The 13,951-nt window shown below is 49.7% G+C and overlaps 4 protein-coding genes across 8 annotated transcripts; 3 read left to right on the forward strand and 1 right to left on the reverse strand.

The window, feature by feature from the left end:
- Positions 1-51: 51 nt before the first annotated feature.
- Positions 52-5,705, forward strand: FOIG_06982 (transcription elongation factor SPT6). Its single transcript, XM_031206275.1, has 4 exons — positions 52-425; positions 482-670; positions 735-4,347; positions 4,407-5,705. Exons 1-4 carry the CDS (start codon positions 261-263, stop codon positions 4,658-4,660), a joined length of 4,221 nt encoding a protein of 1,406 aa, XP_031063394.1. The 5' UTR covers positions 52-260; the 3' UTR covers positions 4,661-5,705.
- Positions 5,706-7,092: 1,387 nt separating this feature from the next.
- On the forward strand, positions 7,093-8,991 carry FOIG_06983 (uncharacterized protein). The gene is made up of 3 exons (XM_031206276.1): positions 7,093-7,879; positions 7,936-8,092; positions 8,154-8,991. Coding segments are annotated over exons 1-3 (384 nt in total). The 5' UTR covers positions 7,093-7,878; the 3' UTR covers positions 8,380-8,991.
- A 503-nt stretch (positions 8,992-9,494) lies between these two features.
- Positions 9,495-10,643, forward strand: FOIG_06984 (uncharacterized protein). The gene is made up of 2 exons (XM_031206277.1): positions 9,495-9,760; positions 9,818-10,643. Exons 1-2 carry the CDS (start codon positions 9,724-9,726, stop codon positions 10,381-10,383), a joined length of 603 nt encoding a protein of 200 aa, XP_031063396.1. The 5' UTR covers positions 9,495-9,723; the 3' UTR covers positions 10,384-10,643.
- On the reverse strand, positions 10,351-13,529 carry FOIG_06985 (cAMP-dependent protein kinase regulatory subunit). Of its 5 annotated transcripts, XM_031206281.1 has the most exons (4): positions 12,972-13,529; positions 12,479-12,521; positions 11,645-12,291; positions 10,351-11,593 (listed from the first exon to the last, which is right to left on the reverse strand). In XM_031206281.1, exons 3-4 carry the CDS (start codon positions 12,137-12,139, stop codon positions 10,892-10,894), a joined length of 1,197 nt encoding a protein of 398 aa, XP_031063400.1. In that variant the 5' UTR covers positions 12,140-12,291; positions 12,479-12,521; positions 12,972-13,529; the 3' UTR covers positions 10,351-10,891. The 5 variants fall into 5 exon arrangements, with proteins under 5 accessions (XP_031063400.1, XP_031063401.1, XP_031063399.1 ...); XM_031206282.1 differs by lacking the exon at positions 12,479-12,521; XM_031206280.1 differs by having other exon boundaries at positions 11,645-12,521.
- Between the last annotated feature and the right edge of the window lie 422 nt (positions 13,530-13,951).

The raw sequence follows: 13,951 nt of genomic DNA on the forward strand, positions 1-13,951 counted from the left end.
CGCTCTTGCATCCTTGCCAGTCGCGACAAGGCTGCACGTGTAGCTCTGCAGCGCATCGCCAAAAAATCCTAAATACCTAAAGCTTTCCAACAAAAGCACGAATAATAATTCCCTTTTCTTGTCGTCCTTTTATCTATAACGAAAAGCCTCGAGATTCCAAATACTCGCTCTTTCGAAATTTTCTCGAACTCGAATCACCGACAACTACAGCAGACAAAGAAAGCTTTGTTGCCTGCTTGGCAGCATCGCAAGTCGCCAAGATGAGCAACAGTATGCGCGACTTGATTTCCGGCGAGGCCGAACTTGATGACGAGGAAGAGGATGAGTCTTTTGATGAGGGTGGTGAGGAGCGCAGACGAAAGGCTGCCGTGGAAGACTCTAGTGAGGAGGAGGAAGATGACGACGATGAGGAAGAGGCTCGCAAGGTTGGTATCGTCATAAACTATGCGCAACGACACGCTCTCTAACTCCTTACTTTCAGGTCCGAGAAGGCTTTATTGTTGATGAGGATGAGGACGAGGAGGAAGGCGGCGAATCAGATGGCGATGTGCGCCCCGTTCACAAACGAAAGCGAAAACATCGCGACCGTGAAGAGGAGGAGCAGCTTGATGAAGAAGATTTGGATCTCATCGGCGAGCAATTCGGCGAGCGTCCCAAGCCCCAAACACAGGTGAGTTTCCCCTGACGCCACTTAAACTACCATGACCTAGTAGCACCCCTAACTTCGTATTTAGTCCAAGTTCAAGCGCCTCAAGCGTGGTTACCGCGACGAAGAACGGGGAAACCAACGCCGTGGCCTGGACGATATCTTCTCGGACGAGGATGAAGACGCAGGCGAGCAGCGACCGTACGGCAGATCATACCGCCAAGCCGACGAGTTCGACGATTTCATCGAAGAGGATTTCCCCGAAGACCCCGAGGAATTAGAACAACAACGAGAAGATGCGGAGGTTGCTCGCCCCAGAGATCGCGTTATTGGAAATATCACCGATACTGGTAATCTCGATAAGGATGCCTTAGACGATATGGAGGCCATCTTCGGTAATGGCGAAGACTACGATTGGGCGCTGCAAATGGAAGAGGAGGAGGAAGATCGTGAAAGAGAGGAACAGGCCATTGAGCTGAAGGACGTATTCGAGCCGTCGCAACTTAAAGAGAAGCTCTTGACCGACGAAGATAACGAGATTCGTTTCACCGACGAGCCCGAGCGATTTCAACTCGACCGGAAGAGCTTCAAGACCCTTCAGCTTACTGCAGAGCAGTTTAGGGAGGAGGCAAGGTGGATCACAAACCAGTTGTGGCCAAAGAAAGGTTTGGCGGCCGACCTCCAGATCCCATTCGGCAAAGCTGTTGGCAAGGTCCTCGAATTCTTCATTGTTGACGAAGTTGAGGTGCCTTATGTGTTCCAGCACCGCAAAGACTACCTGCTTCACACCAGAAAGACACGGAACCCGAATCGTGATGACCCTGATGCGCCAGAATACGTCATCAGTGCAGACAAGCTCTTGAATCAAGACGACCTTTGGAAGATTTTGGAATTGGACATCAAGTTTCGTTCTTTTGTGGACAAGAGAAATGCTCTCGAGAAGACTTTTGAAAACCTCAAAGGATTGGCAATTCACGACATGATTGTGGAGGAGATGATTCCAGAGGCGACCACCATGGAAGAACTTCAAGATTTGCAAGACTATTTGCAGTTCCAGTACGGTCCACAGCTCAAGGACCTTGCTGCTATGGCTGGAAACCTCTCATTAACAAAACGGCCGGGCTCAAAATCGAACTTGCTTGAACGAGTCCGCCAAGGCAAGGCCTATAGCTTCGTCCGTGCTTATGGAATCTCAGCGGATCAGCTTGCCAAGAACGCCTTGCGACATGGAAAGAAGATCACTCCTGATGATGACGCTCAATATCCCATGGACCTGGCTGACAGTTTGGTTGACGACAACTTCGACACAGGCGACCAAGTTATCAACGCAGCTCGACAGATGTACTCGGAAGAATTGTTTGCAAGCCCAAGGATGCGCAAACATTTTCGAAATTCGTACTACCAAGCTGCTGAGATCAGCTGTCGACGAACTGAGAAGGGCCTACGTAGAATCGATGATTCTCACCCATACTATGAGATCAAGTATTTGCAAAACCAAGCCATTGCTGATCTGGTCCACCAACCAGAGCTTTTCCTCAAGATGATGAAGGCCGAGGAGGAAGGCCTTGTCACTATCAAGCTTGATATGCCAGCCCGATATGACTTCCGGAGACAACTTTATCAGGAGTTCGAGTCTGAGAACTTCAGTGACCGGGCCGAACAGTGGCGAGAAGAGCGCAAGAAAGTACTTGACCTTGCATACCCCAAACTCGAAAGGATTATTGCAAAGAATGTCAAAGAAGTCATTCGAACTTTCTGCCAAGATGAGGTACTCAAGATGTGTCGAGAAGAATATGCAAAACGGCTCGATCAGGCACCCTACAAGCCCAAGGGCATGATACTGGGCACTACGCCTCGTGTCCTAGTTCTCTCCAATGGCATGGCCGATCCTGCCCGCGATCCCATCTGCTGGGCATGGGTTGAGGAAGATGGCCGTGTGATTGAGCAAGGAAAGCTTGGGAACCTTGCCAGAGATGAGCGCCAACGAGAAGAGTTCGAGGAGCTGGTCAAGCGTCGTCGACCCGATGTGATTGGTGTTAGCGGTTGGTCTGCTGAGACGACTAAGCTGGTACGTGACTTGGAGAGCCTTGTCAACGAGAAGGGCCTCATGGGCCCTGAGTTTGAGGACCCAGACACCAATGACTATCGAACAGAGCCACTGGAGGTTGTGGTGGTCAATGATGAGGTCGCTCGTTTGTACAAGGATAGCCCTCGTGCACTTGCTGAGCACCCAAGTCTGAATCCTGTGACGAGGTACTGTGTTGCTCTGGCGCGATATATGCAGAACCCTATGAAGGAATATGCTGCTCTCGGCAAAGACGTTGCCTCCATTTCTTACCACCCTTGCCAAAACCTTCTCCCACCTGACAAACTGGCCAAATACCTCGACTCCGCCATGGTTGACATGGTCAACCTTTGCGGTGTTGATATCAACGAGGCCATGAACGATTCCTATACCGCCAACCTTCTTCCTTACGTGTCTGGATTGGGTCCCCGCAAGGCAACAAGCGTCATCAAGGCCATCAACGCCAATGGCGGTGCTGTAGGCACAAGGGATGAACTCGTGGGTGATCCAGATAGCGGCAAGCTGCCTGTTGTTGGCCCCAGAGTTTGGAACAACTGCGCAAGCTTTCTGTTTATCGAATACGAGGCCACAAATCCTGCTTCGGATCCCCTAGATAACACACGAGTTCATCCTGAAGATTATGAGCTCGGACGTAAAATGGCTGCCGATGCTCTTGAGCTTGATGAAGAGGATGTCAAAGCCGAAACTGACGAGAATGGACCCGGAGCGATCGTCCGCAAGCTGTTCAAGCAGGATGAACAAGACAAGGTCAACGAGCTAGTCCTGGAAGAGTATGCAGAGCAATTGGAGAGAAACTACAGCCAGCGCAAGCGAGCTACGTTGGAGACAATTCGTGCCGAACTCCAGGCGCCCTACGAAGAACTTCGACGGAATTTTGCTCTCCTGTCAGCATCCGAGATCTTCACCATGTTCACTGGTGAGACCAAGCAGACTCTATGCGAAGGCATGATTGTACCCATCAATGTTCGGGTTGTGAAGGATGACTTCGCCATTGTTAAGCTCGACTGTGGTATCGAAGGTCGTATTGAGGGTCATGAAGTCAGCCATCGTTCGTCCATCAAGGATGCCCTGACCTCGGGACAAACGACGCAGGCAAAGATTTTGGACATTAATTATAAAGACTTTATGGCCAAGCTATCAATGCGGGAAGAAACCCTACGTATTCCGTACAAGCGCCCGATCAACCTCGGTCGAGATGGGTGGGACTACGCCCTCGAAGCAGCAGATAAAGAGGAACTGCGAGAAAAGGACAAGACCACCGGACGAACCCAGCGTGTTGTCAAGCACCCCAATTTCAAACCATTCAATGGCCTGCAAGCAGAAGAATATCTGGGATCGCAGCCCAACGGGGAGGTTATCATTCGACCCTCATCCAAGGGTAACGATCATCTGGCAGTGACCTGGAAGGTCGCGGACGGTGTTTACCAACACATTGACGTCCTGGAGATGCAGAAAGAAACAGAATTCTCGGTCGGCAAGCTGCTGCGCGTGGGCGGCAAATATACGTACACTGACCTGGACGAACTGATCGTGGAGCACGTCAAGGCCATGGCGCGGAAAGTGGAGGAACTGATGCGACACGATAAGTATCAGAACCGATCCCGGGGAGAGACGGGTAAGTTTCCACACACCCTGATGCTCACAGACAAGATATGATGCTAACGATAGATGTAGAAAAATGGCTTACGACGTACATCGACGCCAATCCCAACCGATCGGCTTACGCGTTCTGCATCGACACGAAGCATCCTGGATACTTTTGGTTGTGCTTCAAGGCCAGTAGGTCGGCCAGGGTGATTGCATTGCCGGTGCGCGCGATTCCACAGGGCTTTGAGCTCAAGGGGTATCAATATCCTGATATGCGAGCGCTATGCAACGGATTCAAGCTGCGTTATCAGAATGAGTTCTCCAAGATGGGTCACCGGTAGGAAATGGGGGCCTATTGTAATATGCACAGGTGATATGCTGAGAGGGGGAGGGAGAAATTTATTTGTTTGATTACGCAGAATGGGCATTTTCTGGGACGAGGATGACGCTACAATTGTATCATTGAGGCGCATGTCGACGATATTTCTTTATTAAATAAGCAAAGGGGTTGTATTAGACGTCGTCTCGATACGGCGAGGGAGGGGAAAAAAACCAGCAATTAAGAGAAGCCAATTTGGCGCGTGCTTGATGAGTCTCAATGTATAAGCAACCCAGCCATATGAGACAACCCGGGCTTCAATGTTAACTGATCTGTGTTGATAGCGGATGATCTAGTCTAGGCATCCATGATAACCCCGTTGCCGCGAGTGAAAAATCCATTGGGGAAGTTCCCGGATAAGCTACCTGATAGGAGGATCTTGCTCGGTCACGCCAACGATGAGATAATACTATGTATAGTATTGATCCCAGCGGTTTAAGGACACCTCCTCCGGTCTATTCATGGTGGCAGTACGTGGAGAAGCGAGTTATTCAAGATTCCCGCCCTTGTAATTTCGTAGACTACTTTCGAACTCGGCCAGTCCTATGCTAAATGTCAGGAGTAAAACGCCGAAAGAGATCTCTTCTTATGATGGGTGCATGACCGAGTCTAGGCAATACTAAGATACGTAACAAAATATTCATTGGGTCTTTGTTATCTAATTTACATTGTCATAACCTTCATCATATTGCTGGGTACACAGACCTGGTTATCGTTCCTTCGTCCCCCTTAGTGATTCTTGATGGCTTGTGAAGAAGTTGGCCTTGTTTGGCATTACGACAATAAAATGGAGCAGTGGGGAAGGTCACAAGATCTCAAATCTGAGTCTTTGGCGGCGTTTCTAGAATCAAGAGGATCCTGCTCAGGGTTTCCATTCGGGTCATGAGTAGCGATCTGGATATCGAAACCCTCTCAAGTATGCTGAAAACGGATTCAAGTCACCGATAAGCGTTGAAAAGAGCTCTGAATTCGATTGGCGCCTGCGATTGGCGGGTTTCGGTGGTATATAGAATGGGCCGATGAGAAGGGGTCATGTGCTCTTCAGCTTCGTGTTGGCACTAAGTCAGTCCTTGTAAGATCCATTGATCGCTGGTGGCTGAGTCGAGCAGACACGAGGTCGGGGCGGTATCGGAGACGGTATAATCAAACCTGGAATACCATTTCCCCTAAGCCTGATTTTTTGAGACTCATGATTTCCTCTAGGGATGAACGTATAATCTTTCAGCCGTGTATGGTGGGGCTGAGTCCAACGTAAGGTGTCATAGCTCCCTATTGTATGATTGTATGTGAACCACATGGTTATCTAAAGGCGGGGTATCGCAGCGCATATCTTTCAGTAGAAAGATTCCGTGTGCAATTCCCACTGTTCAATAAGCTTTTCTTGCCCATCGCCACAAGCCATTACCATCTACTATGGATGGTATAATATCACTTTCAGCGGAAGACAAGCCGCCGGTACCTGCGTGTCTTACCGGCTTACCCCAGATCTGGTCCCATAATTATAAGCGGGATTGTCACTTATGACTTTGTGGGTCAAGCCTTCAACCTCTGGGGCCAGCCAAAAAGCCAAGAAAGAGTCAAAGGCTAATAAGACCTGTACTGATTGTAGAAACATGGATGCCGATATCAATTGCATTGACACTGGACCGTGAGGTCAGTCCCATGCCAAGAAGTTTTTATACCTCAAGGACGGTGATAATCCAATTCAGACCATCGAGAATCGAGGTTCACGAATTTATGGACCTTGCATTTCAGCATCAGTAGGTTTCAATTCTATTAGTGTTTGAGGAAACCTAATGGTGTTCCCAGAAAAGACTCAAGAGCACTGGAGCACATAGCATGACCCCTCTTCGCTTTGAGAGGTTAGAGGAGGCCAGGGGCTGAATTCAATTCCACGCATTGATCGGGAGACATGGCACAGAGAGCGACATCATGATGGAATTGAATAGGTACTTTTCACGTCTGTTACGTTCAATTGGAGTCTCACTTGAGATCAGATAGTTTCTCTGCCAGTCCACTAGGTTCCTTCGCAAATGGAATGCTGGAAGCTGTCCCCCGCAGTAGGTTGTAACGTGCTTTAAGCTGTACCTACATAGTACGTTAAACTGTAGCTTGGTAGGTGTTGTTGGACCACGGGCAGAGTTCGGCCAGCGGCTGCTTGCGCATGGTCACGCGATAGGCGGTCGGGGTGGGACATGCGAGGCCCACTTATTGGTATCCATCAGTACAGCGGAGGTAGAGAGGTGGGTCCTTGCACTGGGTGAATCTGCAGGCCTGGCCTTTCCATGATGGACCATGATGAGGCAAGGTCAATCAAGTCCGTTCATGAGCTGACCCCCTCCGCCTCTCGTCTTTGTTCTCCGTAAATCGCAATTGTCCAATTGAAAGCCTGTCGTCCTTTGGGGAGCTGCCGTAGCTTCCCCTCGTGTAAAATGATGCTGGGTAGGCGGGAAGGAGCATCGGACTGCAATGAGCTGATTGGATACAAGGTGATGCCATCACACATCGTCCCTCGCGTGACTCTCGGGATATAAAGGCAAGACCCCCTTCCAAACAAGCAGGTTCCTAGATCACAGATAAATTCTCTTGCTTCGTCTTGAATCAACAGTTTTACACACTGGAAATCCTGCTATCACAATCCCCTTTTCTCTTACGCAATATTTCACTCATACACAACCATCCCCTCATCTCAACTCATCTGAGTCCTTGACAACCTACCTACCTACTCGGAGATTCGACACCACCTCTTTCAATTCCACGCCAGCTCACGCATCCTAACTCGACCGCGTGTTATCGAATCGCCTGGTGCCGGTTCTGAAATATCTCCATTGTTCAAAAGTGAGTTTCTCAAATCCTTCGCAGCCTTCTCGTTTCTCGCCTACTCTGCCTGCTTCCCCCTTTCTCCGTATAGCGACGTATATACACGGAGTACTTGGGCACCCCGCACCTGGCGTAGCTTAGGTAGACTCCAGAGGCATGCTCATGTTCACTGGCGAGTGCCGTTGGTGACGTTTGGCCCGTCCAATCCGTTTAAAAGCAGATGAGCTCCCCTTCCAATGCTCGCGTACCTCAACCCCTCCTTCCATCATTCATCATCCCGATCATCATTTTACATCTTTCATCTCGCCATACCATCACAATTTCATCTCTTCTTCATATCGCCTTCACATAAAATCCAAAAGTCAGCCTATGACCACTTCCTTGTCTTGCCATGGTACTAACAGGTACTGCTCACAGTGACCCGATCTCACAAGGCCAACGACCGTGACCACAAGGGTATTGCCGAGGGAACCGCGCTCCCCACGGAAACTGTCCCTCGTTTCTTTGGTAAGAACGGTTTTGCCGATGTCGACCCAAAGAAGGTGAAGAAAGACGGCTCTGGTCGAGGCAACTGGTATGTTAGCCCAATGCACCCCCATGTCGCCGTCTCCACATTTCACTTACACGACCTGCAGGGGAACCGTCAACGACGACATCGCTGACGAACAATTCACCTTCACAAACACCAGACGCCGCTCCAACAGCAGCAGCTTCTCTCACCACGTGAGCGACCTCAAGACCAAGTTTGAGGTCAACGAGCCCGAGCCGGTCTTCGAGGAGTCACTTCATGGCCCTGAGGAAGAAGACCAGGAGGATCTCTCGAAGACCGACTCTTCCGAGAGCGGTCGGTCCTCATCCTAATCAGATTATCGAGTCCTTACCAAGAGATTGGTAGTCACTGCTTGCTGTCATATATACGATGGCAGGGGCATCTTTGAGGGTTCACATGTATTGGAATTGCGACGCGAGCTTGATCTTTGCTTTACAACTACGAAACGACACGAGACTAAACGAATGAAATAACAGAAACCAAACTGCCTTGTGGTGGGGTCACCGGATGAAATGTCTTGGGGAATATGGGAAGGGATATCGGCGGAATTGTTGAAACCCTCGTGACTTACTCAGATCTCTACGTGGATCATGCATGGCTTGATGACCGCCTGCGAAGGTAGTCTTTCCAGCGGAACGATGTATTACTGTATAACTATCCTAACTTTCGCACCGAAGCGAACAACAAGGCTGCTTGTGGCCGAAATTAGGCACAGCTAATATTACCAGATGCCTTTTCAATTTGAACAGCTTAAGTGACGGGAAGGAGCCTTACCACGCGTTCAACTCCTACATAAAATAATATTAAATTACCAAGCTCTTATTCGATTAACGAGCACTCAAATCCTCAACTTGATTGTGCAGTGTCGGTCACCACTCTGTTCATCGATTATCAGGTTTGTAGTAATGCCATGAAAGCAAAACACCCAGTGCCGCTTACAACATATCTAGCACTGGGAGCAGCCTGCTTGTGCTCGAGCGTGCTGAGTTTTACGCAGGGTCAAATTCTGGTACAACTCACTCGCTTCGGTAATTATTAGGACGAGATACTGGTTGGTGAGAGTACTAAGGAGCCAAAGGATACGACAAAAAGCAGTTGATAGACATTTGCTTTTATAATATCCTCCTGTGTTATGGCTGTAGACCTCAAGAAAGCCTCGAACATAGGAATGACCGGGTTTTCTATCATGCATATATTTGTAACATAAGTTCGGCTTGGTGGCGTTGACGTCGTTGTCCCTGTCTCTGCTGCACTTTACTTGCCGTTCATCGGTGGAGTGCGACTCCATTACCATCCCGATTCAGCATGATTAAGCCAGTAAACAAACTTACATGGGGGAAGCTATCCCCGCATGTTGCACTAAGCTCAGCCACCAAGGCTGATTGAACAGACCGGATAAGGCTACTTCATGGTCCGTGCTTATTCGCCCTTACTCATAATTTTGAAAGTTTGTGGCTGCAAGGCTATGATCGCAATTGTATCTCAGATATCTGCCTGTACAAATTTACCATTTCCGCTCAAAGCTAGATACTGTTCCTGAGTCGGAAAGAGCTGGAAAACAAATCATATATACAAACCTGGTGTCCTCTTCTCAAGTGATTCACCACTTTCAGTCGGCCTGAGTTGACGAGGCGCACCGCGACACACAACTCAAGATGCCCGTTCCTCCAGCGTACCACGAATCCCTTCCTTGTAAGTGTCATGCTCTCCAAGTCTCCCTTACTCATTCCTTTGCTAAATGGCCTCTAGATGTTGACCAGGAACCGAACCTGGAAGCTCTGGCCGCAGCCCGTGACCTCATCGCTGCCGAAGCATCTTCTCAACCTCCCCTGCCGACTTCCAATCCAGAACCCTCCTTCACGCCCGCCATGATAGCCGAGCTTGAGCGCGTCTCCAAATCCACGCCACTCGCACCGCTCGATTTAAGCCGCTACGAGGCTCCTTCTCCTAGCGCCCCTCCAGCGACCGCCCTGCCTGCTGCCGCTATCGCACAGAGCTACCTCTCCTCACGTCTCACAAACCTCGAGCTTCTGGAGAAGTGGGGAAAGAACGCTTGGCTCTTAGGAAACCATGGACTCGAGGCAGAGCTCCAGGCGCTGGAGCGTGAGCTTGTAGCCGTTAAGCGTGAAATCGACATCGTGAACCTAGAGAGGCAGAAGAGGCAGGACGCTGTAGGGGCTGAGATCAAGACACTGGATGATACTTGGCGCACTGGCGTCGGCCGGGTGCTAGAGACTGAGGTTGCGGTTGAAGAACTTCGGAGGAAGATTCGGGAGGAGCTCACGCGGAGGGCCACAGACGATCAGGGGCAGTAACTAGTACGCTTAACATGGAACATGTAGAGGCAGTCCGATCGGTTTGTAGGATTTTCCTCATTAACTCAGGCGTTTTGATACCAAAATTGTCTTTTCAAGCTTCGGTTTAGAATCTTTCAAGGAAGCCACACAGACTAAAGTCTAACGGATTTCCTCTAATTTAATAGATTGGTCGTCAATGGTTACTTTCTAATCTCAATCTCGTTGCCTTTTACTGCTCATGGTGTGGAGAGATATAGCATAATGATATTGATGTCAACCAAGGTCTCTGATCACTAGCAATACTTGTCTCAGGGAAGCGAAGGTGGTAGAAAACCTCACAAAACGCCATGTCAAAGTTAATTCCTCCGTCGTTCATTTCTCAACCCAACCCTAGGCGCATCGCCATCAACATTTACACCCAACCAGCACGAGGCAAACCCAACAGCACTACTAAGGCCAATGATGGGGATTCCCGGCGTGTCCAACAAACCTCAGTTTCATGCTTTCATATATCCTCCCTATTGACTTAGCCGGTGTGGAGAGGATCCATCTCTTCGACACCGGTTGCAACGCCCTGATACTTGGTCCTTCGTAAGATGCCCTCTACAGGGCCCAGAAGTCGCTGGAAAGCGTTCTTACCCAGGCTACCAACCTTGACTGGAGACGTGGCAACGATACTAGCTGCTCGCGGGGCGTCATTAAGCAGGGCAAGCTCGCCGAAGTAATCACCCTTCTTGTAATGGCGAACCTTGTTGTCAGGCTGTCCAATGTAGGCATCTGCTTCACCACTCTCCAGAAGGTAGAATGCATGGCCGGGGTCTCCTTCGTTGATGATGACCTCGCCTGCTGCAAATTTCTTTGTTTCAAGGGCATCGGCAATTTTGGAGCGCTCGTATGGGTTCAAACTTGCAAGAAGTGGAACTTCCTCAAGGAAGCTCTCATACATGCGTCTCCGAGCGAAGGTCGACTCCATAAGAATACGGCGGAAGGTAACACGATCGAGTGCCCATACAGTGCAACCGGACTCAGCTGAGACAACAGTCGCAGCTCGAGGTGCATTGTACATCAGTGCCAGTTCTCCGAACGAACCACCAGCCTGAATGTTGCCGACTTGGTTACCCATGCCATCCGGACCGGGTTGAAGCGAGCCAGTAGGATTGACATATACGTCGAAAGATCCCTTCTCGACGACATAAAAATAATCCCCCGCATCGCCCTGGCTAATAACCTACAGCATCTTGTCAGCATTCCGATTCAACGTCGTGTATGCACTACTCACCTTGATACCTTTAGCTGGTATCGGCTTTTCAACAAGAGCACCCAGAATCTGAGCGCTCTGTTCATCCTCGAGGTGGCTGAAAAGGAAGTTTCCTTCAATAGCACGTTTAAGACGTTCAAGCTGGTCCGCAGACTTCTCGTGATAAGGTGGTGACCAATTGTCATATGAATCAGCACTTGGCTTCAGAGATTCGGCAGAAACTGATGTTCGGCGACCAAAATTGTACTGAGCAGGGTAGCTATCGGGGTTTGGGAGGTTACGCGATGGAGGAGGTGCCTCAGCTGAAGAGTCTCCTCCAAAACCACCACCGAAAGGGCCAGAGAACATGGAGGCGGAGTTTGGCGAAGACCCAAATCGAGGGTTTGTAGGAGATGTGATGGTATCGTTCTCATCTTCTTCGGCAACAGCATGGATTGCAGTGTTCGTCCTCTTTCCCCTGTCCGTTCCAAAAGGGTTGCTGTTCTCCCCAAAGGGGCTGGAAAAGGGCCCAGACATGATTTAGAGTTGAAACAAAGTTTGTTTTCTTCAGATGTGTTCTGAAGCTATCGACAAATAGCCAGAGAATCGATCCCTGCCGAGTATCGAAGGTCGACGCAGGTGAGGGGTATCGCGGGGCGAATGAGGAGAGCTTACTCGTCGTCAATTGTCTATTTTCGGGTTTCGTTAGCTTCCCAGTTTTGAAAATGTTTACTATAGAAAATACATCGAGTAATGGGCGAGGGTCATCAAAGGTCAATGATTGGAACCAAAAGCGAACAAGGGATGTGCGTAGGAAATGAAGAGATAATAGTAAGTGGCAACGTGGTGCTTCACAGGAATGATGTCTTGACTTACAGCTACTGAGGCGCTCTTATGGCTAAATCAACAGATAGACAAGCTTGTAGGAGTGTCAGAGAGAGCTGCAGCTGAAGCTAGGAACAAACATCAATGGCATCTGGACGACAAGGGATGTTGCGTACAGGAAAAGTCCCGGGGGGCATGCGCTAGAGGTGAAGCTGGACGTGGGCTGCAATCCACGCTTGTAAAGTGACGTGTTGTGGCGGGGCCTAAGATCAAGACCCTGGTGCAGAGCCCATGCACAGATCAAAGAAATGAAGCTACGGAGGACAAGATGAAGGGGATGGTGAAACGTTGAAAGGAACTCGAATTGGGGGGATGGGTGCAACGGCAGAGCTTGGGTATCAATTAATACGTGCAGAGCCGGCCATCCTCAACGATTTCTCGTTGAATGGAGTGCCCAGACAGCTCTAAGCGCACAGCTCTTGTGACCAAATTTCCATTGCAGGTGGGAAAGGGTGGGACAGGAAGAAACAGGCTTATCACTCACGTTGAATCCTGGTAACTAGACCCTTCGACCTGAGAAGATATGATCAAGCAGGATGACGATATCCTGTAGGGCTCTATAGATCAGGGGACCAGGCGCGGTACAAGGGCCCAATTCTTGATATAATAAGAGACCAGAGAAAATCAAAAGGCGACAGGAATCTCGCGAATCAAGGTGGATGTCGAGCAGCTTTGGAGATTCACGATGTCGTAATGTTGAGAGGGATGATGAAGGGGTCGGGAAGAGGTGACGAGCAAGGTGAGTGGGGTTCTGTTGCTCCAATCCCCGCCTCGTCGTCAAAGAGACTGATGGCGATGGAGGAAGTTGAAGATACAAAGGATGAAGAGCTTAGCAAATGCGGGTGTTGAGAAAACGAGCTACGAAAGGAACGGCAACGCGAGGCAGGATGAGAGAATTCAGGAAAAGATGAACAAAGTCAGGTGGACAAGGAAAGACAACAGATGAGTTATTGTCTCCCGTCGTAGCGCGGGCATGTAAAGTAAGGTAGGTAGGTAGCTAGGCCGGTAAGGTAGAGCAGATAGATCCCAGCGCAGAGAGAGAAGGAGCTTCTCTGGTCAAACCCAAAGACCTGACCAACGGAATGGGGAGAAGTGGGGATGATTGGGAGCTGGGAGATGGTTGCCGTCAGGGAAGCTTTCTAGAAAGATGTGCACGGACCTGTTGAGGGCTCGGGCTTCTCGGGCGCTTGTTCTACAGACACTTCTGCTGCTCTTCGGTGCAGCTCCCGAACTGGGAAGAATCCAAGCTTCCTCTTTCAATGAAAGGATTGGATGGACTGTGTAGATTTTGTCCTACTGTGCGTGCCGATTCTTTATGGTCTATCATGACATCGCCGAGAAACCTTTTCTTGGAGTGGATCTGCAGGTGACTGGTTGCATCCATCCATCATGCTTTCCCTCTTCTTGACACCTTAATGACCTACAAAGCCTGCCTGCCTAAGGTAGGTAACAACCCAAGAGACG

This window comes from Fusarium odoratissimum (assembly GCF_000260195.1).
Source record: "Fusarium odoratissimum NRRL 54006 unplaced genomic scaffold supercont1.10, whole genome shotgun sequence".
Lineage (NCBI taxonomy): Eukaryota > Fungi > Ascomycota > Sordariomycetes > Hypocreales > Nectriaceae > Fusarium > Fusarium odoratissimum.